This window comes from Aulonocara stuartgranti, assembly GCF_965226115.1.
Source record: "Aulonocara stuartgranti genome assembly, chromosome: 3".
Taxonomy (NCBI): domain Eukaryota; kingdom Metazoa; phylum Chordata; class Actinopteri; order Cichliformes; family Cichlidae; genus Aulonocara; species Aulonocara stuartgranti.
In genome coordinates this window covers 9,125,005-9,149,262 of record NC_138941.1, presented here as the reverse complement: position 1 = coordinate 9,149,262, position 24,258 = coordinate 9,125,005, and the positions used below count along the sequence as shown (strand labels likewise).

Below are 24,258 nucleotides of genomic sequence, written 5' to 3'. Positions count from 1 at the left end.
GAAAGACCTGTCCAGTTCTCCAGTCGTTTGAGTAATATGTTGTGGTCAACTGTATCAAATGCTGCACTGAGATCCAGTAAAACTAAAACTGACATTTTTCCACTGTCTGTATTCAGACATATGTCATTAAACAGCAGAAACAGGATTTGGAGGAAGATGTTAATAGATTAGAAAGAATTGTACACTGTGAATCAATGCAAGTCTTTCTATATAGACAGATCTGTAATAATCCCTCAGGCAGGTTCCTCTGGGACAGTCACAGATAGAGACACCAATTCTGACGTCCTTTGAAAGCCTGACTTTGAATTTTCATCACTCGTCATGCACACAGATGTTAATTCTACATATTCCTGGTACTGAACTCTAAATCAATATGAAGAAAATGCTCCTGCTAATCTGCATCTATGTTGATATCAAATCCTTTTCCAGCACATGGATAAATCTCTATAAATCTTTCAGTCTGATCAGAATGGGCACAGTGTTGTTATTGCAGCTCCCTGATGTTTGAAAAGCTAAATGTCCATTTTAAAGTGCTCGTGTGTAGGATTGTGTTTCCTTCCTTTGTGCAGTTCTTACAGTAAACATGTTTGAATGTTTCCTGTTCCCCTGATGCTTCTTCCTGTTGGATAAAATTGGTTTGAATAACATGTTCTTATAGGTTTTAATGAACTTCAGACTGTGATCCACTTACAAAACTGTCTCATTTTATTGGAACGATCCACATTTGCATCCATTCACGGTACATTTTGAAGGAAATTGCCTTCCCGGGTTTCCTCCGTGGCGTGAGCGATAAGCAGAGTTCTGTCCTTTCCTTCTAAGATTCCTAATTATTTAAAGTAACACTCAGGTATGCCATTCAGCTGGGTTAGTTACGACGTCGGGAGCAGCTTGGGAGAACAAGGAAACACAGACTGCTTCAGGTTGTCTTCCCAAATCGACTCAAAGGTTTATTTGATACACAGCAGTTTATATAGATGAAAAAAAAGGTTCGTGTGTCAGCTTTCCCAGTTCAAACCGGTACAGACTAAATAAGGAAACGTCTTCCTGCCTTCTGAGCAAAGTATCCCTTGTGTAGTTTATCAGTTCAGCTATAATTTATGATCATCCCAGCAAAATACACAGAATACAGAGTTCTTTCATCAGTGAATTCTGAAACAAACCACCTAGCCTTTAACGAGCCTTTTCCAGGAGATAAAGAAAAAGGGAGGATGGGAGTAAGGAAGTGGTCTCATCTCTGTGGTGTTTTCGACCTTGGGGTACCAGCTTGTGAGTCCTACACATTAATTCTTGGGTCACAGAGAAAGAGAAAAACAACTAGTAGTTGGGCCTTATTGAGTAACAGTTTTCCTGTATAAAACAATATCCTGTAAATGCTACTATGGTATCAAAATACCTAACAGTTCCCCTCTTTTATTATTTTTAAAAATAATAACTCAAATAGAAAGGAAAAATCACAAATGTAATAACATAATATAAAAAGCAAATCATAAAATGTAATAGTTCACAACCTAATGTTCAATATACACATCAGGAACATCATTGGTAACATCTGACACATAATCTGGGTCAATTTGTGCCAATTGCAAATACATTGAAGTAGCTGTACTAGTAGCTATACGGGTTATCATTGAACGTACACAGGGTACCACACAACAGACAATAATCATCAAAAACATGCTGCAACGGTTACAAAGGCTACAATTAGTTCCTTCCATCTTCCAAACGTGTCCTGTAGCCACTTATGTAGCCACTGACCGTGACCTGTATTGGCAATTAGTTCTATCTGCAATGCTTCAAGTTTATTCATAGCTTGTGTGAATGAACCGTTAGGGGCGGTATTATTGGGAATGAAAGTACAGCATACATCAACGGTTACTAGACCACAGGTACCGGTCCAATCAACAGGTAAAGCTAATCTAAGGGTATTATTGCACAACCAATAAGCATGTGGGATTGGTCTGGTCAGGCGCGTGACCATGTGTGATTTAACTAACTCCCCCCAGTCAGTATCATTTAAGACACCGTCTGGGGGAACAATGATCGATTCTCTGCTCGAACTTGAACTGTGTGTGTGTTCCTCCAGATATGATACAACTTCAGCCACAGAGACAGCTAGCCATGTCTCATTACAGCGTGCACCTGGGGAGTCAGAGAAGAATGTATAGTTATCCTTTGTATAATCTATGTGTGTGTCTGGGCCAGTTAACTTTAGTCTGCGCAGACATATCATACTAGTATTAAAATGGAGAGGGATCTGTCCTAAGGGCAGTGAGGGCTTTAACCTATTCTCAGGGCGTTTCATTGGGGCGCAGGTCCCTGCGGTGTCATTAGATAACTTCAATAATTCGCCTAATGGAGTCTCAGGGTTAGTTGGTGTGTGTGTGTGTCTAAGTAGGCAGTCGAGAGGGCTCAGAGTCAACTGTAAAGCGTCTTTAAAGAGAGCATTATTTCCGCTGATTTTCTCTAGTCCCTCAGTGAGGGGGAAACCGGATATGGGGTATCCTACTATTACCTGTTCTGGATTAGCCTTTGAACAGACATAACAGTTACTGTTTCCTAAATCACGAGCGGCTGTTCTGGCATTTTCATACCAGGCGTTAGCTCCTGTTCTAGAGGGTGCATAAAATGGTTTATTAGTGGCGTCTATGTTGCTATTTACTGATTTTAGGGAACGTGAGGAGTGCATTAAGTAGGTGTCTTGCAAAATGGAGCATGAGGTATAGTCAGCAAAATATGACCTGCAGAAATGTGAACATGGTTGCAGTTTACAATACAAAATAGCAAAGAGAAATCCTAAGGTTAATGCGATAGATATGATAAATAACCTAAATATATAAGAAAGTATATAAGAAAAACAGTTCTTCAGTCGTCTCCTGGCCTGGTCCCAGGTTCGAGAGACATTGAATAAGCGTCGTATGATGACAATGGGCATTTCATTTTCTCCATTATCAGGATGAAATGAGTCTGGCTTTATCAGGTTAGACATCATGTGGTACTTTTGGCTTTCTGTTCCTGCTGGATGTTTGAGTACCTTGTCGTTGTTCTTTCAGACGTTGTGTGTTAATCAGTGATTGCGTGTGTGCACTGGATCCGGGCGCTGGCTCGCCGGAGATGTCATCTACCCGTGTGTGTTTATTTGCTCTAGTTCCGGGCGCTGGCTCGCCGGAGATGTCGTCTGCTTGATCCGACGCCTGAGATGGTCCGATTGGGCTGGTCTTAACCCTGCTGGCATGAATCCACTGAGGTTGTCCGTCTGTGAGGATGCTGGTTCTTCGTCACTGCCAGTACAGTCTGGGGCTGGAACACGCGCGGCCTCCCAGAGAGTCCTTGGTTTTAGTGGCTTCTCCAACATGCGTCTCCTTGTCTCCACTGGTGGAACTGTGGAGGGGAAAGGCTGAGAGAGACAAACTTTCTGATAGTTATTATTCAGTTTTTCTACCAGGTTGTGAACATCAGTGGACAATGCAATATACATCACCTTCTACTAGCGGTGCCCCTCTGTAAGCTGACCATGGTCTTGGAAATAGTCTTATTTCAAATGGAAATAATTTGGTTACTGCAGATTGAGTCATTCTAATCTCACACAGGACTTGAGTAAGTAATTTGACCCAGGTCTTTAAAGTTTTAGCACACTTTTGAATTACTTCTAATGTGAATGAAGATCCTCTATCACTGTTAATCTGGTGAGGTATTCCGAATCTGGGTATTATTTCATTGCTCAACTTTTGATAGACTACTTCTGCAGTTTCTTTTGAGGTTGGATAAGCTTCTACCCATTTACTAAATTGATCCACTATTACCAGTAAGTACTTGATGCTTCCTTGTGCTGGCATATGTGTAAAATCAATTTGTAATGTATGAAATGGAAAATCTGGTTGTGGTAAATGCTGATGTTTTGCTTTTGATTTTCCTACATTAGTTCGTGCACATGTTAGACAGGTTGCTAATATGCGTTTTACTGCGTGTGATGTTTTCTCAATTACAAATCTTGATTTTATTGCCCCTATTACCCCTCTTTGTCCGACATGACTCACACAGTGAAAATGTCGGGCAAGGACTGGCATCAGGGAATATGGGAGGGCAATCAAACCCTTAAGATTTTGTATAAGCCATCTCTGTCATCTAAGGTACAGTCATTATTCTCCCAATAGGTGTAATCACATGCAGAGGCTTGCTCTTGTATGAATTTTAAATCAACATTTGTTTCTAAATAGTCTGGGAGTGTAACAAGTGGCAGCTGTAGGGGCACAGATAATACTTCCTGCGGAGGTGGGAGCTGTGATGCAGCTGCAGCCTTGGCTGTCACGTCTGCTAAGGCATTACCTGTTGCTTCGTCTGTGTCAGCTGTACTGTGTCCTTTCGTTTTTACAACTGCAACGGCCGATGGCAGCTGTATAGCCTGAAAAAGTCTTTGAACAAAATCACAATTTAGCAATTTATTTTCCATCAGCAGATCTAAATCCTCTCTGTCTCCACAATGTGCCAAAGTCATGCACAACGCCAAATGCATAGCGACTGTCTGTGTAAATCGTCACATGCTTATCCAAATGTAGCTCACAGGCGCGTATTAAAGCCATGAGCTCTGCTTTTTGTGCTGAGTGAAATGGTAATGAGTGAGCCTCTAGTATGATGTCAGGCACTGTTACCACTGAATAGCCACAAAGAAATGAGTTGTCACTCGGCCTTGAACAGGACCCGTCCACATAAACCGTGGCTGAGTCTGAGATAGGTGTTTGCTCTAAATCTGGACGTGGTGCTGTGGATTCCTGTATACGTGTCATGCAGTCATGAACGTCAAGCCTGTCTGAGCCATCCTGTCGGTCAGAAGAACACAGCATAGGATCAATAAATGTGCTGGCGAATCAGGTGTGCTGCTCGCTTTTATAGTGAGATTTGCATATGCTGTTTAGTTATGTTTGCTAGAATGGTCGTGACCTGGTGATTGGTGTATAGAATAGTGTCATGTTAGAGTGTGAGCTTCTCGCAGTCCCTTATCATGATAGAGCAAGCTACTACTGCCCTCAGGCAGGCCGGCATTCCTGAACAATTCAGGCAGCACCTTTGAGTGGCGGAGGTCAGCACTCCCTTTAATGCATTGAAAGAGACAGTCATTTCTGTGGATCACAGTATTCGAGGAGGCTTGTCTTTTTTGCAGCATTCACGCAGAATGTGGTCATGAAAAGAACAGTCTGGTATCCACTGTCTGCAATAGTTCACCATGCCTAAGAAGGACGACATGTCCTTCTGTGTAGTGGGACGAGGGACGGAGGTCACAGCTTTGACCCTGTCTGCAGTCATGGAACGTTTTCCGTGAGACAGTGTGAATCCCAAATATTGAACAGAAGTCTGACAGTACTGCATTTTCTTTGCAGATGCTTTGTGGCCAGTCTTTTGGAGGTGCTGGAGAAGCATGTGTGTAGCAGTTTGACATAGTTTTTCACTTTCAGCACAGAGGAGGAGGTCATCCACATGTGGATCAGGGTGCAGCCCTGGAGGAGTGAAGCACCATTGAGAAAGCAGCAGAGCTGTCTATCATGCCTTGGGGCAAACGAGTCCAAGTGTACTGCTTATTTCTATGTGTGAATGCAAATAACGGCTGTGTGTCTTCATGCACAGGTACTGAGAAAAAGGAGCGGAGCATAAATCCACCACGGTAAAGTGTGTATGCAATGCATGTCAATATGCTGTGAACATCTGAAACGAGAGGTGGCAGAGGAATGTTGACTGCATTAATTTGCCTTAAGTCTTGTATGAAACGCCATACGCCAGGTTTGTTAGGCTTTGGCACAGGATTGACAGGAGTGTGGGCTTTATTACTCCTGTAGTCAATAAATCTCCTATCATGACATCTAGGGCTGCGGCTTTTTCGGCAGAAATGGGATGTTGCTTGACATATACTGGCTTATTGTGTTTTAATAGGTGTACGTGATAAAGTGTACAGTCAATAAATCCTATATCATTCTCACTTCTTGACCATAATGTCATATTCTGGTATTCAGCTGGCAATGTAACTGCAGAAATAGTACAGTGGATAGGGTAGGTTAGATCTATGTGTCGACATATTTCGTAACCTATGTCTGAGTTATGTAACAAAATCACTGTTTGACCTTCACTTGTGTGAGCAGTTATCATGTTGTTGAACAGTGTGAGAGAAACAAAAGTGTGGCTCCCAGTCATGGGATTACCTGTTAGTGGCGTCTGTACACGTTTTTTTTGGCACAGTGTGTGACATAGAGTACCGGACAAAAAGGATGTTGAGTTCATTCTCTGCTGAGGGTCCAGCTGACACAGAGGATGTTCCTTCTCCATCATGTCGGTACATAGGGCAGAGAAAACATAAGCTGTTATCAGTGTCAGCAAACATTTCACCCTTTATGTTAAATGAAATACACAAATTCATTTTTGCTTTGGGTGTCTGCGGCTGCTGGAAAACTGAGCTAAATTTGCACCTCTAGCTTGTCCAACAGTGCATAAAGCGTTTTATGAATACTAGGATGGATTCATCAGGCTTCTGTTTACACATAGTTACTGCATTTAAGTCAATTTTGTCTCTGGACATTGTTAGCAGGAATTTCTTTAGATTCTTAAAGAAATCGGCGACTTTGTCATTATTTACCCTCCTTTTGTCCATAGCGGTAACATTTGATGCATCACGTCGCGGCATTCTATCATATATTTTCTACAGGACTTTTTAAGCAGACTACTTTTCTTATCACAAATGATATTCAACATTTCTACTGACCTGTTTTCTGGCGATAATCGTTCGGGATAAGGCTCCGAAAAGAAATTAGAATGCATTGAACTTCTTAAGTTGTAAACAAAGTCAGTCACATAAGCACTCCCGCATGTTCTGGATACGTGATCATGGACGTCTTCACCGATTCGCGGACGTAGGTTACACGTAACCGGAAATGGGAGTTATACTGAGCCGTTATTTGAAACTTTATTTTGTATTTTATTAATTTTTGGTTTTACAGGTACTTTAGATTTTTTATCGGACCTGTCTGTGGTCTTTGAATAATTCTGACCCATGTTCAGTGATTTCCAGAGGGGTTTACACGCTTGAAGGATTTATGTTAGTATTTTCGCTGCGGCACAGCTGAGGTTACTTTAAATTTATTGCTAGCAATTTTTTGTTTGTGTGAGCAACTCTCACTTAGCGAGCAACTCCTCGCAAAACAACAGGCAACTCCCTGTGTCTTTCTGCTTTTAATTTACTGCTTTTAACCCTTGAGACCCGTGTTTTGTTTGTTTTTTTTTGTTTTTTTAAAGAAAAATTAAACAATTAATTATTATTATTATTATTATTTTTTACGTATAAATGTGTTGTCTTTCCACTTGATTATAACTGATTTATTTATAACATTTTATATAAAAGAAAAACGAGAAGCACATTAATTCATAGTAATTTAACATAAAATTGTTTGATAGTGTTAATTTGGAAAGCCACAACTCTAGCGGGTCACAAGGGTTAATCTACTTTATTCGGGGACTGAGGAAGTCAGTCAGTGTATCTCTCTGGATCACTAAGTGAAACTTCGTCAGCATATCCCGTTTTTTTATGGATCGATCACTGAGAGAGGTATAATATGGTCTCTATATAAATATGAAAGACGCATATTTACCTTCTGTCAGTTATCCCACTTCTGACACCAAAATTGAAGGAAATTGCCTTCCCGGGTTTCCTCCGTGGCGTGAGCGATAAGCAGAGTTCTGTCCTTTCCTTCTAAGATTCCTAATTATTTAAAGTAACACTCAGGTATGCCATTCAGCTGGGTTAGTTACGACGTCGGGAGCAGCTTGGGAGAACAAGGAAACACAGACTGCTTCAGGTTGTCTTCCCAAATCGACTCAAAGGTTTATTTGATACACAGCAGTTTATATAGATGAAAAAAAAGGTTCGTGTGTCAGCTTTCCCAGTTCAAACCGGTACAGACTAAATAAGGAAACGTCTTCCTGCCTTCTGAGCAAAGTATCCCTTGTGTAGTTTATCAGTTCAGCTATAATTTATGATCATCCCAGCAAAATACACAGAATACAGAGTTCTTTCATCAGTGAATTCTGAAACAAACCACCTAGCCTTTAACGAGCCTTTTCCAGGAGATAAAGAAAAAGGGAGGATGGGAGTAAGGAAGTGGTCTCATCTCTGTGGTGTTTTCGACCTTGGGGTACCAGCTTGTGAGTCCTACACATTAATTCTTGGGTCACAGAGAAAGAGAAAAACAACTAGTAGTTGGGCCTTATTGAGTAACAGTTTTCCTGTATAAAACAATATCCTGTAAATGCTACTATGGTATCAAAATACCTAACACATTTGACATCTGAACACGTTTGTACACATGATGAAAGGACAGATGGTGTTTGTGTGTCCTTCTTAAACTTAGTGTGGATGTTTCATCATGTAGAACTACTTAGAACAAAGTCTTTGGAACATTTGGAGAACACGTTTAGGAAAGTAACATCCTGGTAGAACATTTTCTTAAAGCAGAGCAGAGCTGCAACATGACTGTGAGGATTCAGAAGAATAAAGTCAGAATTCTTTATTATTATGAAGACTAAAGTGCACCTTGATGCTGCCGATGAACACACATGTTCTTTGTGAAAGCATGTGTGAGCACAGCTGACGTGCACCACACTGACCCCACTCGCCCCATTTCTTCATCCACTTCTTGCTCTTGTGCTTGAAATGAGACGCAGCAAAAGTCAGAGGCTCTAAAATCCACACAAAGGGGGCTCGTTAGATCAGGATACTGGATGTGATCCATAGAAAACATGGATAATACACCACTTTATTTGAAGCATCTGTAGCACTGCCTCAGTTCTGGATGTTTCCACAGACTCCTCTGTGCACCTAAAGGAAAGGTCAAAGGTCAGCAGCACATGTAGTTGGGACAAGTCTTCAGTCGCACAAACTACACAATGATTTTCCTCCAATGACGACTTTTCACTTGCAGAAATGGTCCTGTGTGATTTCCAGGCTGTGATATAAAAACTAGTTCCTAATGGCAGCGACTCACTCAGTAAACATGTGTTTCCTTCACCAACCTCACACACAGATCCAATAAGATCAGGAAGTGGGCAGTATAGTACAATATGTGTTATTCTGTGCTGCACTGCCCAAACTAAAGATCTGCTGAAGTGTTGGAAATGATCCAGATGTTTATTTTGGACGATACAGTAGAAGATCAGACATGAAAGTGGAGATAACACAGAAGACCTGCAGCAAAGGTCAGAGGTCAGACTGGGCCCCTGGATTCAACAATGAGCCAATGATCATCAAGCAGTGACTAAAGCAGAGCCCTGACCTTCTGACATTCATCACACAGTCAGAACAAATGTCTGCTGATGACTTCATCTCATGAAACGACTGATAGATGTCAGTTCATTGATCAGCTGAGCTGCTGATCTTCATCGTCACAGAAACATTCAGCTTGTTTCAATCAGTAAATAACTCCCACTACTCCCAGTTTGAACTGTTCCCACTCAAAATGCTGTGAGAACAATGATCATTGTAGAACTTCACAAACATCACGTGTTGTTTTCCACATGTAAGATCAGCAAACACACAGAAACTTCCTGTTGCCACACACGGCCTCTAAAATCTCTTCCACGCTTTCTGTCTGAAGTCCACTCTCTGTGTCGGATCCACAGGAAACAACAAGATCTTATTAACATGGTTTTCAATGTGTCTCCTTCCAAAAAGTCCAACCAATGAACAAATGTGTGTATTTGTGGAGGCCGAACAAAAGCATGACACATTCCTCTGTTTCTATAAACTGGAGTCAAACACAAACATGAAGAGTTTCACTGACAGACTCCAAAATGCCCCCACAGTGGATCAAAGGGAAATCCTACAGTGTGGCCAGAGACTCTTAATGGCTCCAACATCAACACATCCACAATGTTGGCTCCAGTTCTGCCTCACAGAGTTACTAAGACACACCCTCTGCCAGCATCACAACAGCTCCACCTGCTTCACCTGCCTCCTCAGCATCTGTACACCTGAAGAGAAAAGAAAGGCTCCAACAGCTCAAATCTACAAAGGATTCATGAAGTTTCATCCAACAATAACATGTTTGCCTTCCACAGTGTGCTGTTAGACACCACTGTACCTCTGCCATTTCAAAAAGAGCAGCTTGGGAACATTTTGGCTCCAAACACTTTGTGTTTAAGTTCTTTGTTTTCTTTGTGAAGCCGACAACATCTGGAGCTTTGTGACTCATAGAAACATCATTTTGTTCTTTAGATGACAGCAGATTGGGACTGAATAATCAATCTGTGGCGGAGGCGTGGCCCCGGGCGCAGCTGCAGGGGAGGAGTGGAGCGGAAGGCTCAACGGGGCGGCGCCGCGAGGCTGGTAAGAACAGCTGATATTGTTTATGGACTAATGATGGTCTCCTCCGCTGTGTTTATAGTGAGACGAGGAGGAGCGGCCAGGGGAGATCAGCTGGGCTCGAGCTGTCAGACGGTGCGACTGAGTCAGCTGTCAAAATACAAATATATCAATAAACGTGGAAGTTGGCTATACCTGCCTGTGTGTGCGTGTGTCTGTGCTGGGTGTACTCTACAAGTGGTGCCGAAACCCAGGAAGAGTGCCGGTGGGGACATGTCCGACCCACAGGCCACGCCACCCGCCCAGCCTCTGCAATTCTTGGCGCAGATGCTGGCGGAGATGGCGACGATGAGCCGGGATCAGGCGGCCGACCAGCGTGCCCACCTGGCCGCGCTGCGGGAGCAGACGGACCGACAGACGCAAGTTCTGGAACGGCTGGTCGGGGCCGCTGCCACGCCGAAGCCCTTGCCGCTGTCGGTGTCGGTGCCCCGGATGGGGGACGGGGACGACCCACAAGTTTTTTTGGAGACCTTCCGGGCCACGGCGGAGGCTTGCCAATGGCCGCGGGAGGAGTGGGCTCCGCGGCTGCTCCCCCTGCTGTCTGGGGAGGCACAAACAGCGGCCCTGAGTCTGCCTCCGGCGTCGAGGAGCAGCTTCCCGGACGTGAGCCGGGCGGTGGTGGACAGGCTGGGGCTCACCGCCGAAGACCATCGCCGGCGGTTCCGGGCCTGTCGGCTGGCCACAACAGACCGACCATTCGCCTGGGCCCGGCAGCTGCGCGACGCGGCGGTTCGCTGGCTGCAACCGGGAACATCGGAGGGCGAGACGAAGCTGGTGGACAAGGTGGTGCTGGAACAGTTCACGGAGGGATTGCCAGCGGAGACGGCGAGATGGGTCCGGTGCCACCGGCCCGCGAGCCTGGAGGTAGCGGTGACGCTAGCGGAAGACCACCTTGCCGCTGGAGCAGGGGAACCCGGGGACGCCGGACGGAGGCCGAACAAACAGGCCCCAGTGCCGGCCCCGAGACGCCGTGTGCCGGCACCAGGGCAGGCAGAGCGGCTGCCGGCGCTGAGCCCCACTAACCCTTTCGCGGCGTTGGTGCCGTCCAGGGCAGCCGAGCCAAGTGGAGCCGCCCCCGAGCCACGGAGAGCAGCACAGACGCCGGGGCCGGAGTGCTGGAAGTGCGGGCAGCCGGGGCACCTGAGGAGGGAGTGTCCGCTTATGGAAGTGGGGCAGGTGTTTCGTGTTGCTGGCGCCCCAGCACCCTCCCCCGGTCCAGGAGGGACATACAGTATTCCGGTAAGGACTCGAGGGGGTATACGCCAGGCGTTGGTGGACACGGGCTGCACGCAGACCCTCGTACACCAAAGCTTGGTTCGCCCCGGGGCATTGCTGGAGGCAGAATGGGTGGAGGTGAGGTGTGTGCATGGTGACGTTCACAGGTATCCCATTGTGCCGCTGTTATTAAAGTATAAGGGCAAAACGCATAGAGTAACGGCGGCGGTTAGCCCGCGCCTGTCGCACCCCCTGATTCTGGGTACCAATTGGCCGGGGTTTCATCAGCTACTGGGGCAGTACGCGGGGGTGCGATCACGACCGGAAGCGGGGTGTAGCGTGTGCGCGGCATTCAGCGGTGACGCGGGGTCGTCCGACACCGACTCCGGGGGGGAGGAGCTGGCGGGTCCCTCACGGGACGTCCCGCCGGCCCCGGAAGTGTCCCCCATGGGCGATTTCCCACTGGAGCAGTCTCGTGACGGCACCCTACGCTCAGCCTTTGACCAAGTGATGGCTATTGATGGTCACGTGGTGCGCCCTGAGGCCGCGCAGACCTACCCGCGTTTCGTCGTATTAAACGACCGATTATATCGAGTGAGTCGTGACACTCAGACAGAGGAAACACACACCCAGTTGTTGGTGCCGCAGGGCCGCCGGGCAACGCTTTTCCAGGCGGCCCACTATAACCCCATGGCAGGGCATATGGGCTATGAGAAAACTCTGGAGCGAATAACGGCCCGATTTTATTGGCCGGGCATCCGAGCGGATGTGCGCCGCTGGTGCGCGTCCTGCCCGGACTGCCAACTTGTTAACCAGCCGGCCATACCGAAGGCGCCGCTGCACCCTCTCCCCCTCATTGAGGTCCCGTTTGAGCGCATCGGCATGGACCTCATCGGGCTGTTTCACCGGAGTGCACGCGGCTACCGCTTTGTGTTAGTCCTGGTGGATTACGCAACGCGGTACCCGGAAGCAGTTCCGCTGCGCACCATCTCTGCAAAGAGTGTGGCGCAGGCACTGTTTCAGGTCATCTCCCGAGTCGGAATCCCGAAAGAGATACTGACTGACCAGGGCACGTCGTTTATGTCTCGTACACTGCGGGAACTGTACGAATTACTGGGCATTAAATCTATTCGGACCAGCGTCTACCACCCTCAGACTGATGGGCTGGTGGAGCGGCTGAATAAGACTTTAAAGTCCATGATTCGGAAGTTCATTAACGAGGATGAACGCAATTGGGATCACTGGCTAGACCCTCTGTTATTCGCAGTGCGGGAGGTGCCCCAGGCCTCCACGGGATTTTCTCCCTTTGAACTGCTGTTCGGCAGGAGGCCACGTGGGGTGCTCGACCTGATTAAAGAAAGCTGGGAGGACGGTCCGAGCCCCGCCAAAAATGAGATTCAGTACGTGTTGGACCTGAGAGCAAAACTCCACACTTTGGGGAGGTTGTCACGGGAGAATTTGCTCCAGGCTCAGCAGCGTCAGCAACGCCTGTATGACAGAGGGGCTAGGCTCAGGCAATTTTCACCGGGAGATAAAGTGCTTGTGTTACTCCCTACCTCCAGCTCGAAGTTGCTCGCCAAGTGGCAAGGACCCTTTGTGGTCACACGGCGAGTCGGGGACGTGGACTATGAGGTCGCTCGGTCGGACAGGGGAGGAGCCACGCAGATTTATCACCTCAATCTCCTCAAACTGTGGCGAGAGGTCGAAACCGCTTCTCTGGTGAGCTTGGTGAAGGAGAGAGATGAGTTGGGGCCGGAGGTGCCAAATTCTGTCGTTCCCGCCTCCCTCCCTTGTGATGACCATCTCGCACAGGCCCAGAGAGCGGATGTTGTCGCGTTACAACAGCGTTTTGCGGACGTGTTCTCCCCCCTGCCCGGCCGGACGTCCCTCATCGAGCACCATTTCGTGACGCAGCCTGGCGTGACGGTGCGTTCACGGCCCTACAGGCTCCCGGAGCACAAGCGAAAAATCGTGCAGAGGGAATTGGCGGAAATGCTGAGGATGGGAGTAATAGAAGAGTCGCACAGCGCCTGGTGCAGCCCCATCGTTCTGGTGGCGAAGAAGGATGGGTCTATACGGTTCTGTGTCGACTATCGCAGGGTGAACGAAGTGTCACGCTTTGATGCCTACCCCATGCCTCGGGTCGACGAGCTCCTGGACCGGTTAGGCACGGCCCGCTTTTTCACGACACTGGACTTAACCAAGGGCTATTGGCAGATTCCCTTGTCTGCCGAGGCCAGGGAGAAAACGGCCTTCTCCACTCCGTACGGTTTGTACCAGTTCGTGACACTTCCGTTCGGCCTGTTCGGGGCCCCGGCCACTTTCCAGCGTCTCATGGACCGGGTACTGCGTCCGCACGCAGCGTATGCTGCCGCCTACCTGGATGACGTGATCATCCACAGCGACACCTGGGCGGAGCATGTGCTGCGGGTGGCCGCGGTCCTGGAGTCCCTGAGGGGGGCGGGGCTCACGGCCAATCCGAAGAAGTGCGCGGTTGGACGGAGGGAGGTGCAGTATCTGGGGTACCACCTGGGGGGCGGGCAGGTGCGTCCACAGGTGGAGAAGACGGCGGCTATCGCATCCTGCCCGCGCCCCAGGACGAAAAAGGAGGTGAGACGGTTCTTGGGGTTGGCGGGTTACTATCGTCGCTTTGTGCCGGGGTTTGCGCAGCTAACCAGCCCCCTGACCGATCTCACTCGAAAGGGTGCCCCGGATCTGGTCCAGTGGACGGGGCCGTGCCAGGCGGCGTTTGTGCAGGCGAAAAAGGCTCTCTGTGGGGAGCCGCTGCTTCACACTCCTAACTTTTCCCTCCCCTTTGTTCTGCAGACTGACGCCTCGGACAGAGGGCTGGGAGCCGTTTTGTCCCAGCAGGTAAGGGGGGCCGACCGCCCTGTCCTATACATCAGCCGGAAGCTGGCAGAGCGCGAGCGCCGGTACAGCACCGTGGAGAAGGAGTGCCTGGCCATCCGGTGGGCGGTCGGCTCCCTGCGCTATTACCTCCTGGGACGCTCATTCACCCTCTGTTCGGACCACGCCCCGCTGCAGTGGCTCCACCGCATGAAGGATGCCAACGCCCGGATCACCCGGTGGTATCTGGCGTTGCAGCCCTTTAAGTTCAAGGTGATCCATAGGCCGGGGGCGCAGATGGCAGTGGCCGATTTCCTCTCTCGCTCGCGGGGGGGGGAGTTGGCTCGGCCGGACGGCTCCCCGGCCTCGAACGGGCGGTGGGGGTGTGTGGCGGAGGCGTGGCCCCGGGCGCAGCTGCAGGGGAGGAGTGGAGCGGAAGGCTCAACGGGGCGGCGCCGCGAGGCTGGTAAGAACAGCTGATATTGTTTATGGACTAATGATGGTCTCCTCCGCTGTGTTTATAGTGAGACGAGGAGGAGCGGCCAGGGGAGATCAGCTGGGCTCGAGCTGTCAGACGGTGCGACTGAGTCAGCTGTCAAAATACAAATATATCAATAAACGTGGAAGTTGGCTATACCTGCCTGTGTGTGCGTGTGTCTGTGCTGGGTGTACTCTACACAATCACTATCAAACCAATAAAGACAAACATGCTGATTTTACAGGAACTTTGTTGGAGAAGCTGCAAAGACATGAAACTGGTGGAGATCCCAAACCAGTTGATAGTGCTGGTTATTCCAAATAAAGCTGTTTCCCTTTGAGATGAAATGACTTTGTGTCCTGATATATAATAAAGATGTTGTTGTTTTTGAGCCCCTGTATTAAAAGTAGTTTAAAGTCAGCTTGAGTTTGATGTCTTTATGTCAAAGCTGCTCATGATGTTGAGCTGCTGATGGAATAAAAACAATATAAAAGCATGTAGTCCAGACTTAAATGTAGCCTGTTGTTAGCTGAGGTCCACACACAGTGTTTGACAGTGTAAAGTGTGTGAAAGGGCTGCTGGTGGAGCTCACTAGGATGAGCAGGTGACCACGAGGTGGAGAGCAGCTGGCCTGGCTTTGACCCGGGCCACGCCCCCTTTCTCTCTGCTTTGCTGTCACTTATCTTCACTGCTCTGTCCAATAAAGCTGAAAAAGGCCCCGAATCAAAGAAATCTGCTGCAGCCTCTGAAATGTCTTCTGTTTCCTTCCCGACGGCTTTTTCACCGTCAGCCCATCAGACAGTCCAGCAGCATTTATGATGATGTCATGATGTTGAAGAGGCTGCTACGGTGGCCTCCCATGACCCCCAGCCTCATCACAGCTGAGATGCAGACATTTGAAAACATTCAGCAGACAACTGAATAACAGTCCAACACAACAGTCTGTGTGCAGACACACACTGACCTTTCATATAGTCAAACACAGCTGGTTGAGTCATTTCTCTGTGAGTCTAAAGTGAATCTAGTATTTGAAAGTCCACTTCCTGTATTTGTTGTTGAAGACTTCTTCAGCTTCTTCTCAAGGACATCAGCTGCTTGTTTGGCAGCAGAGGCAGTTAAGAAGCTTCCTGAAAAACACTGAACAGTGAGTTCACTGTGGCATATGACAGATTCAGCTTTCTGTGTGCAAATGTGTCTGTGTCGACCTTTCAAATGCTGTTGAATCCAAAACATCAGCGGCTCCTCGGCTGCTCACTTCATGCACTTCTGTCTGTGTGACAGTCCAATGACATCACAGCTGTTTCCAGCCCCAGTGTCTCAGGACTGGACACCTTTAAACATGTCGAGGATCAAACAGCGTCCAGCTAAACACACATGAAACTATCAGAGCTGACAATCATTCCACTAACATCTAATGGTTCATGTATGTAGACACAGGACTACAAGGAAATGGCTCTCAGCATCTGGCTGTGGGAACACATGAGTCCCTGTTTGTGTTCAGATTGTGTGCATGTTTTAGACGTGTGTCACATGTAGAAACACAACAATCCCACAATGACACACAGATGTGTTTGACACAGCTGTGCAGCTGTAAGTTGTTTCTAATGATTCATTGAAGCTCTTCTAACATTCTGGAGACGATCAGTACATGAATCTGTTCAACACGACAACAATTTGACTTCAGTGTGAACGTTTGCATTAAATAACCTTCTTCATCCAGCTGACAGCATCTTCATCCTATGATGTGAACAGTTCCTCCTGTTGATGACAAACCTCTGACAGGATCTGCTTGAGGAGCTTTTTCATGTGCAGCTCTCTGAGCTCAGGGCTGAGCTGCTGTTTCATCTTTAAGAGCTGCTGCCTCCTCGCCGGACTTGTTCTCCTCTTCTTCTCCTAATGACACCATTTCTGCTTCATATTAAATTCAATAAAGATGCTGACATGTATCTGTAGCAACAACATCATTGAATCTAGAACAACTGGAGCCAAACCAGTGGCTCTGCTGGGATCACTGGTGAGCCAACACTTCCTTGTTGATGCAGATTTCAGGGCTTCCTTTTGCTCCTCCGTTATAACTGTTCTCTCTTCTCAACACATGATGACACAAAGGAATCAGCAGTGACAAAGATGATGCTGAAGAGAAGCACACACTTCACACATATAACAGAGCAGTGCAGTTACACACACCTCTGCTCGACATCAGGCCTCAAACAAAGACACAAAACACTAACTTGACTCTAAACAGAAGAAACGAGCAGCTGTTTCTGTTCTGTGCTTATTTATATTTGACACACATGCTTCTCTTTGTGCAAACACACATCGCACTATAAGGGTAACCTCGCACACAATGATTGGACAGCACAGTGATGATGCTGGGAGATCCTATACGCAGCAACACAGAAACACTGAGAACTTTAAACAATGATGGAAAGTGTTATAAATGACTTGTTGGCCTCTGATCTGTCACAAACAGCTGAAACGTGTCTCTCATGAGTCACATGAAGGTTTTTGACAGAAAGGACAAAAAGTAGCTGCAGTCAGTTTGTGTCATTTTTATATTTATTCATCTGGGAGAAAAATCTGAGGGACATTAAAATGTGTTTTCAACAGAGACAAGAACATGAATATAACAGAACAGGTAAATGAACATGTTTCAAGTAAACAGCTGGACTGATCAGGTCCAAACACAGAGTGATAAACTTGTCAAACAGCTGTCATATCTTTATATAGAAGCTCTTTATAAATGCTGCTCACTGCAGTCTGTTTACTAATAATGTCAAAGTGTTAGAAACACAGAAACATCAGAATGGTCTTTGTTCACAGAAACCTGTCTGGGATCCTTTGTTGTTCTTTTGATGCAGAGTTACATTATAAATATAAAGAGTTATTTCAGAGTCTCATCAGTTTTCCTGCATGTCTTTATTTAACACATCAGCAGGGCTGAAGCTCTCATGTTAAACACACACTGATCTATGGACACGTTCATGTGTTTCTAACAGAACCAGGCTGTTATCAGCCTGCACTAACATTATGTCACACACACTGAATGTAACAGTGACAGTTTACATCATCACACAATCAGCTGTGATTGTTTCACTGTCATCAAACGAGTCAACAGGAAGTAGAATCAATAGAAACCAATCATTTACTGACAGCATGTCTGATGGAAATAAGTGCAGATTATGTATGAAGTCTAACTGCACACAGTAACTGTGTTACAATAAGGACTTAACAGCGCCCTCTGCTGGAGTGTTTCAGTACTGCGTTAACTAGAATACACCACCTCCTCCTCACACCACCTGCTACAGCTCTACTCTTCTATGACTACAGTCATCCACAGCACTGATGTGAGGTCACATGGTTCATATGTAAGGAGCACAGCTGACCTCAGGTCAGTTTAATGACTGTGAGCAGCAGCTGTGTTATTGTCACTGTGACAGGGAGACACTCTCAGACACAGTGCTCATGTCAGCTTGTTCTCATGCAGGAGGATCAGGAGCTCCATGTTTGTCTTTCTGTTTGAATCATGATGTGTTTGTGCCATCAGAGTCTGTCATGAGTACTCAGGGTTTCACAGCAGCTCTTCTGGATGCTGACGAGGACTCCAACCTCATGTTTCACCTCTCTGAGCTTCTGATGTCTGTGAACACTCGTGTTTCTTCTCTGGGCTCATCTGGACAAAAACACCTTTCTGTGTTTGGCTGCAGCCTCATTCTGACTGACAGGAAGTGTGTTATCCATGAGCTGCACTTCTGTGAGGAAGTTTCCTGCTGTGTTTCCTGTCTGTGGACAAACACGAGTGTTCCAGCTGAGGACTTGCTTCCTTCCACCTGTCCATACAGGACATCACGCTGTCTGCAGCTCTGTAAATGCAGCTCCAGGTCCTTCCACGTGCTGCTCTGTATTTGTGCAGTTTGTAGTGTGTCCTGGGAAACGTAGCACACATGGTGTTCTTCTGCTGTTTCCTCCTTTCACTGAGTGTGAAACACTGACGCTGTGCTGTTGTTCACAGAGGGGAGCTGATTCTAGCTGCAGCTGGACTCTGTCGTCTAACTGAATGTGTTGGTGCTGATCACGGGGCTCTGAGGGGGGAGCAGCAGGAGGACTCTGGATGCTGACGTCAGTGTATCTGTGGAAGCTCCCACAGCGTGTCTGTCATTCAATATTGTGCTGTATATTGTATCTATGCAAAGATGAACAGACTGTGTGTTCACTGGTCTCTGTGCTGCAGCTCTGATGTCATCATCACTCCCTCCTCCACCCTCAGCAGTCCCAGCATGCTGCTGTGGTGCACCCCACCCTCACTCTACACCTGAGCCACAGACCACACCCTCCACCTCAATATACACCACAGTTTTCTCTGCTGTGGAAATGAGATCAGGAGGAAATCATCATTATTATTATTTAATAAACGCTCACATTAATGTGGGCTTATTTGTTTCATATTAGAAACATTAGTTGAGTGTTTTTAGTATAAAATGGTCAAAGTCCCTCTTTTTGCTCCTCCCCTCACCTGTGGATGGGCGGTGCTGTTACCGTGGTGACAGCTTGGATGTGTTTCAGTCCTGCCTGGTTATCACTGCAGGAATCTTTCACATTTATTACAGGTAATAACTCTGATTTTTCTGTGTATTATGAACCAAATGTATCCTGATACTCACAGAGATGGATGAGCAGAGGTCACATGATGAAAGAACAAACATGGAGTCTTTGATTTATTTAGATATTTATTGATGAATGCAAACAAACCTGACACTGAACCATCGTCCAGCAGAACAAACCTGATCACATGACCTGCTGACCCAAACAGTGCAAAGCTCCATGGCAACAACAACAAACAGCCTCACATATGTTAACAGAGGCTGTCTTACAGTCTTTACAGTCTTTCTCCTGTTTGGACACAGATCTCTGCACATCTTCATCACAGTTACTCACAGACGTGCAGAGTGTGTGGATATCAAAGCTAAGTTTCCACCATGTTTGTAGTCTGTACTGGGACTCATGGAGCATCTCTCTATGAGCACTCAGTGCTTTAAACAGTGAGTCCCAGTTTAACCAGCAGCCTTCACACCACACATCACACAGACATGGAAACTTCAAACCTCAGACTGAAGACACCATCAGAAATAAACAGATTGTGATGAAGATGAAGAACTGGACCAGTTTGCTGTGGTTTCTTCTGTTCCTGTCAGAAATAAGAGTCTGGCAGCACTTTGCTCTCCTTCCACATGTTTAAGGAGGAAGTGAAGAAGAGCGAGTGAGTCGTCTTCCTCTGTGGGCCCAACATCAGGCAGCAGCCACGTATTTTTAAAAACCCAGCACACTGCTTCAGAAACACTGAGTCCAGGTGACCAGAGTCATGTGATCAGTGAGGTCTTCACTCAGGACGTCACTGCTTCAGGACCTGATTCAGAGGTTTATGAGGACGTGGATCATTGGTGCTGATGTTGTGTGAGAGCTGGTGAACCATGGGGAACATAAATAACAACCAGGCCATCAGCAGTTCTACCCCCAGCTCTAACACCTACATAACACACTATACATATAGTTATTGTTAAGGTTCAAATATTGAGGAAGGAGAGTACAAACAACCAGGTCCAGAAGAGCTTGGTCAAACAATTGATTTTAATGAACACACGCGTGGGGGGACCAGCGCCGTACGCAGACAGCGCTGATCTCCGACTAATCAAAGCATAAACAGATATTTTATACCATCGGGGTTTGAATTTAATGACGCCCCTTCAACGTCACACAGATACATACATACATACGTCAAATCAAAACCACAATGACTTTTAACACAGTTTGAAAAGAACATTATCTTCATGGCAGATGTTTCCTGTCAACCTTTTGACTGCCGCTTCTCCAAAACCACAGACCATGCTCTGCAGTAAGATACCACTTCTGCACGCCCGCAGTTGCAAGCAAACATGATTAACCTCTCACCTATAACTGAATGTATCTACTATGTGTGTGTGTGTCACGACCTCACTTGGCACTCTGTGTCACCTCTCACCTACTAAAGCTCGCAGTCAAACAGAGGCCACTCTCACATGTGTCAGCAGTTTACTAAAACTATATATGTAGTATATTGAATAAATGTTTTAATCAAGAACCTCTACTAGAAGCTTAATAAAAGAATATAAAAGTATAAAAGATAATAATGAACAACCTGGTTATTCAAATAGCATCATCCAAACAGCTCCTCAGAATAAGCTGCACTTACACTCTGCTTTTAGTTTCACTTTTGCAAAAGCACGCTCTGCAAACCTGCAGTTTCCTGTCAAGACTTTGCACAGAGTGGACTCAGAATCAACAGAATCAGCCCATACACACTTAAGATTATAACAAGCATTCAAAAGCATTTAAGATCATAGATTCAACTCAACAGTTTAAAGTGGTTATAACTGCACCTGTAGTAAAGGCTAATTGGGTACCAAAATGTTTAAATATCTGAATGCAATATCAATGCTGTAGATTATATTATTAATGCAATGGTAATGATGATGATTATTAACAGTAGCAACAAAATAATTTCCCTGATCTCCACATTATATAGGTTATAGTATGTTATATATAAACGTAGCTGAAGCAGTTTCATTTGTAGCTTCACGCTGCACTTCACATGTTTGTCCACCAGATGGCAGCACAGAGGCCTGTGTTGGAAAGCTTTGAGTAATGAAGCGTTTTCAATCCAAGCTTCAGAAAGCTTCATGTGGTCATCAAGGAAGCAACCAGGAAATATCTGCTGTGTGTAAAAACAGCAACACAAGAATCCAGGATGAAGACAAGAAACTCAAAGCTCACAAAACAGGTGGAGCTAATTTTGTGACGTGTTTCTGTAAAAACACCACAGAAGTGAATCATCAAAGTTTCCATGTGAGCTGATGATGCTGCTGCAGAGTTTCTGTGAACCTCCTGTGACCCCGCCTCCTCATACAGAGACATCTGATTGCTCTTCAAACTGCATCACGTGGACACATGTGATTGTGTGTTGTAGTATTGATCCCAATGCTGGTATCAGTCCTGGATCAATAACACTGGATGGATGCGTTCAGCATGGAGCCCTGAGCTGTGTTACAGACAAACATGGAAACTGACAGGTCTGTGTCATTCACAGTCTGTAACACTTCTAAACAACAGAGGCTGACCCAAGTGCCTCAGAGCCAGGCACGCTCACATCACAGCTCTCTAAATAAGCCAGTTTCAAAATAAGAGCTGAAAGCTGTGTTTGCTTGTGTTAGCTTATTATTGTGGAGACTAACATTCAGTGATCATGTGTTCAGACTCATAATGATTACTCTCAGAAATCCTGATCTTTGTATTTACTGTGTGTTGGATCAATAACTGAGATTCATGGTATCACACAGCTGTGCTGCTGCTGATGTCAGCACATCTGGAACAATACGAGGTATCTGCTACCAGACTGAGCAGGACGTGAGACCTGTGGACTGTTTAAAGCTGTCCCTCCACAGCTCACTCAGACCTGATCCACACCTCCGTGATATTCTCTGACTTCCTCAGTAGAGACAGAAACCATTCAGATCTGGGACCATCAGCTGACTGATGATGTCACACAGACTGTGTTTTTCAGGAACAGTGATTCTGATGTGAGCCTGCTAGCTGACAGCAGACCTGATGAAAGCACATGTTCACATCTGTGAGGACAGACTGGACTCTTTGACTGCACCTTGGTTCTCCTCAGAGGTCTGTACAGGAGCATGTCCACCCCCACTGAAGATCTCAGTCACTGTGAAACATAGAAAGCTGCTTGTGTGGCCTCTGCCTCACATGTAGATACAGCTACAGGTTTCTCTGTCAGTCAGACTGAAACAGTGTCCTGATGCTGCATCATTCAGCTCTGTGCCCCAGTCAGCATCACTGGGAGCTACCAGTGTTTCTGCCCTTTTCCTGTAACACTACACTCAGCACAGGCTCAGCTGGTATCCAGTGTTGGACTTTGGCTTCAGCTGCTGTGATAGATCCTCTAACATAGATCAGCTCTGCTACATGTTGTTAGATAAGTGCAGCTGAACTCCAGCTGGTATTTTCTTGGACTTTGCAGCTGTTTCTGGTCATCAGTTCATTCCTGCAAACCTCTGAAGCTGAACAACAATGATGCTGCATTGCTGGCTGATCCCAAAAGGTTGATTCTGTTCATCTGGACGTTTTCAGAAACGTTTGCTCACTGATCAGGTGACTTCTTCAGTCTCAGCTGACTGCAGCTTTACAAGCTTACAAACAGCACATTTGCACAATGACTGAAAGCAGCAGCACCTGATATATATGATACTAATATAATACATATACATATATAATCCATACTAATGATGAAGGAACTGAGCTCACAGTCCATTGTTCATTCAGTGAACTACTCAGTTTATTTTGGGCCTCAGAAATGCTCACTCTGTTTGTACATCACTGTCAGCAATAGACTCATTCTGCTGTGTGGACAGGAACACATGTGACATCACTTCCTGTTTGTTTGTGACTGAAGAGGAAGAAGTTTACAAGGAATCATTTAGAAGAGTTTCAAACATCAACTGATTGAATCCATGAATCTGAAAACGTGTTTGTGAGTGAAAGAGACAGACATGTACAGACTGAACTATCTGTTCAACAGTCAGAGTGTTTCTGTAACAGGAGACACTCTTTACACTCCACTCAGCACAGGGACACTGAGGAACCAGGAGGCCAGAGAAACATAAACCCAGGATAAAGAGTTTGAGTGAATGTGGTGTTGAAGGTGTGGAGGTGGATCAGAGTGTCAGAGGAGACTCTGTAGAAGGACAGAGTGCCAGCAGGACAGTCCACATACACTGCTGCTCTGTTAGAGACAGAGGAGGAGGAGGAGGAGGAGGAGATGGATGTGTAGCTGTTATTGTGCCTGACAGACTGAGGACCATCATTATAGCAGATCAGACTCCAGGACTGATCATTGTCTCCAAACACACAGTCATCACTGATTCCTTTCCTTCTGATGCTTCTGTAACTCACTGATATATAAACGTCTCCTCTCCACTCGACCTCCCAGTAACAGCGACCAGTCAGACCATTTCTACACAGCAGCTGAAGATAATAATCAAATCTGTCTGGATGATCAGGATATGACTGAACCTCCTCCACACGTGTCACCTTCCTGTTGTTGTCAGACAGTTGGAGCTTTGTGTTCACTGTGTTTGTGTCGATTGTGAGTTGACAGGAATCTGATGGAGAGAACAAACACAATCCAGCTGCAGTTATTGATCCATCATCTGTTCATTGATTGACACTTTGATGATGACTCCTGACATGATGAAGATGGTTGAATGTGTGCTGCTTTGTT

General features: G+C 46.4%; 2 protein-coding genes and 1 long non-coding RNA gene across 3 annotated transcripts in view; 2 read left to right on the top strand and 1 right to left on the bottom strand.

Moving 5' to 3' along the window:
* The first annotated feature begins 1,122 nt into the window (after positions 1–1,122).
* Positions 1,123–6,746, top strand: LOC309703822. Its single transcript, XR_014276048.1, has 2 exons — positions 1,123–5,600; positions 5,639–6,746. It is a non-coding gene; the product is annotated as an uncharacterized lncRNA (long non-coding RNA).
* Positions 6,747–14,440: 7,694 nt separating this feature from the next.
* LOC309702308 (uncharacterized protein) overlaps positions 14,441–24,258 on the top strand; it is a 73,763-nt gene continuing 63,945 nt past the window's right edge. The window contains exon 1 of the mRNA XM_082526940.1: positions 14,441–15,032. Within this exon, the coding sequence (XP_082383066.1) occupies positions 14,952–15,032 (81 nt within the window). The 5' untranslated portion in view covers positions 14,441–14,951. The remainder of the gene's footprint in view (positions 15,033–24,258) is intronic.
* The window catches only part of LOC309702207 (protein NLRC3-like), a 131,156-nt gene continuing 128,290 nt past the window's right edge, over positions 21,393–24,258 (bottom strand). Inside the window, exon 11 of the mRNA XM_082526723.1 lies at positions 21,393–24,139. Within this exon, the coding sequence (XP_082382849.1) occupies positions 23,598–24,139 (542 nt within the window). The 3' untranslated portion in view covers positions 21,393–23,597. The remainder of the gene's footprint in view (positions 24,140–24,258) is intronic.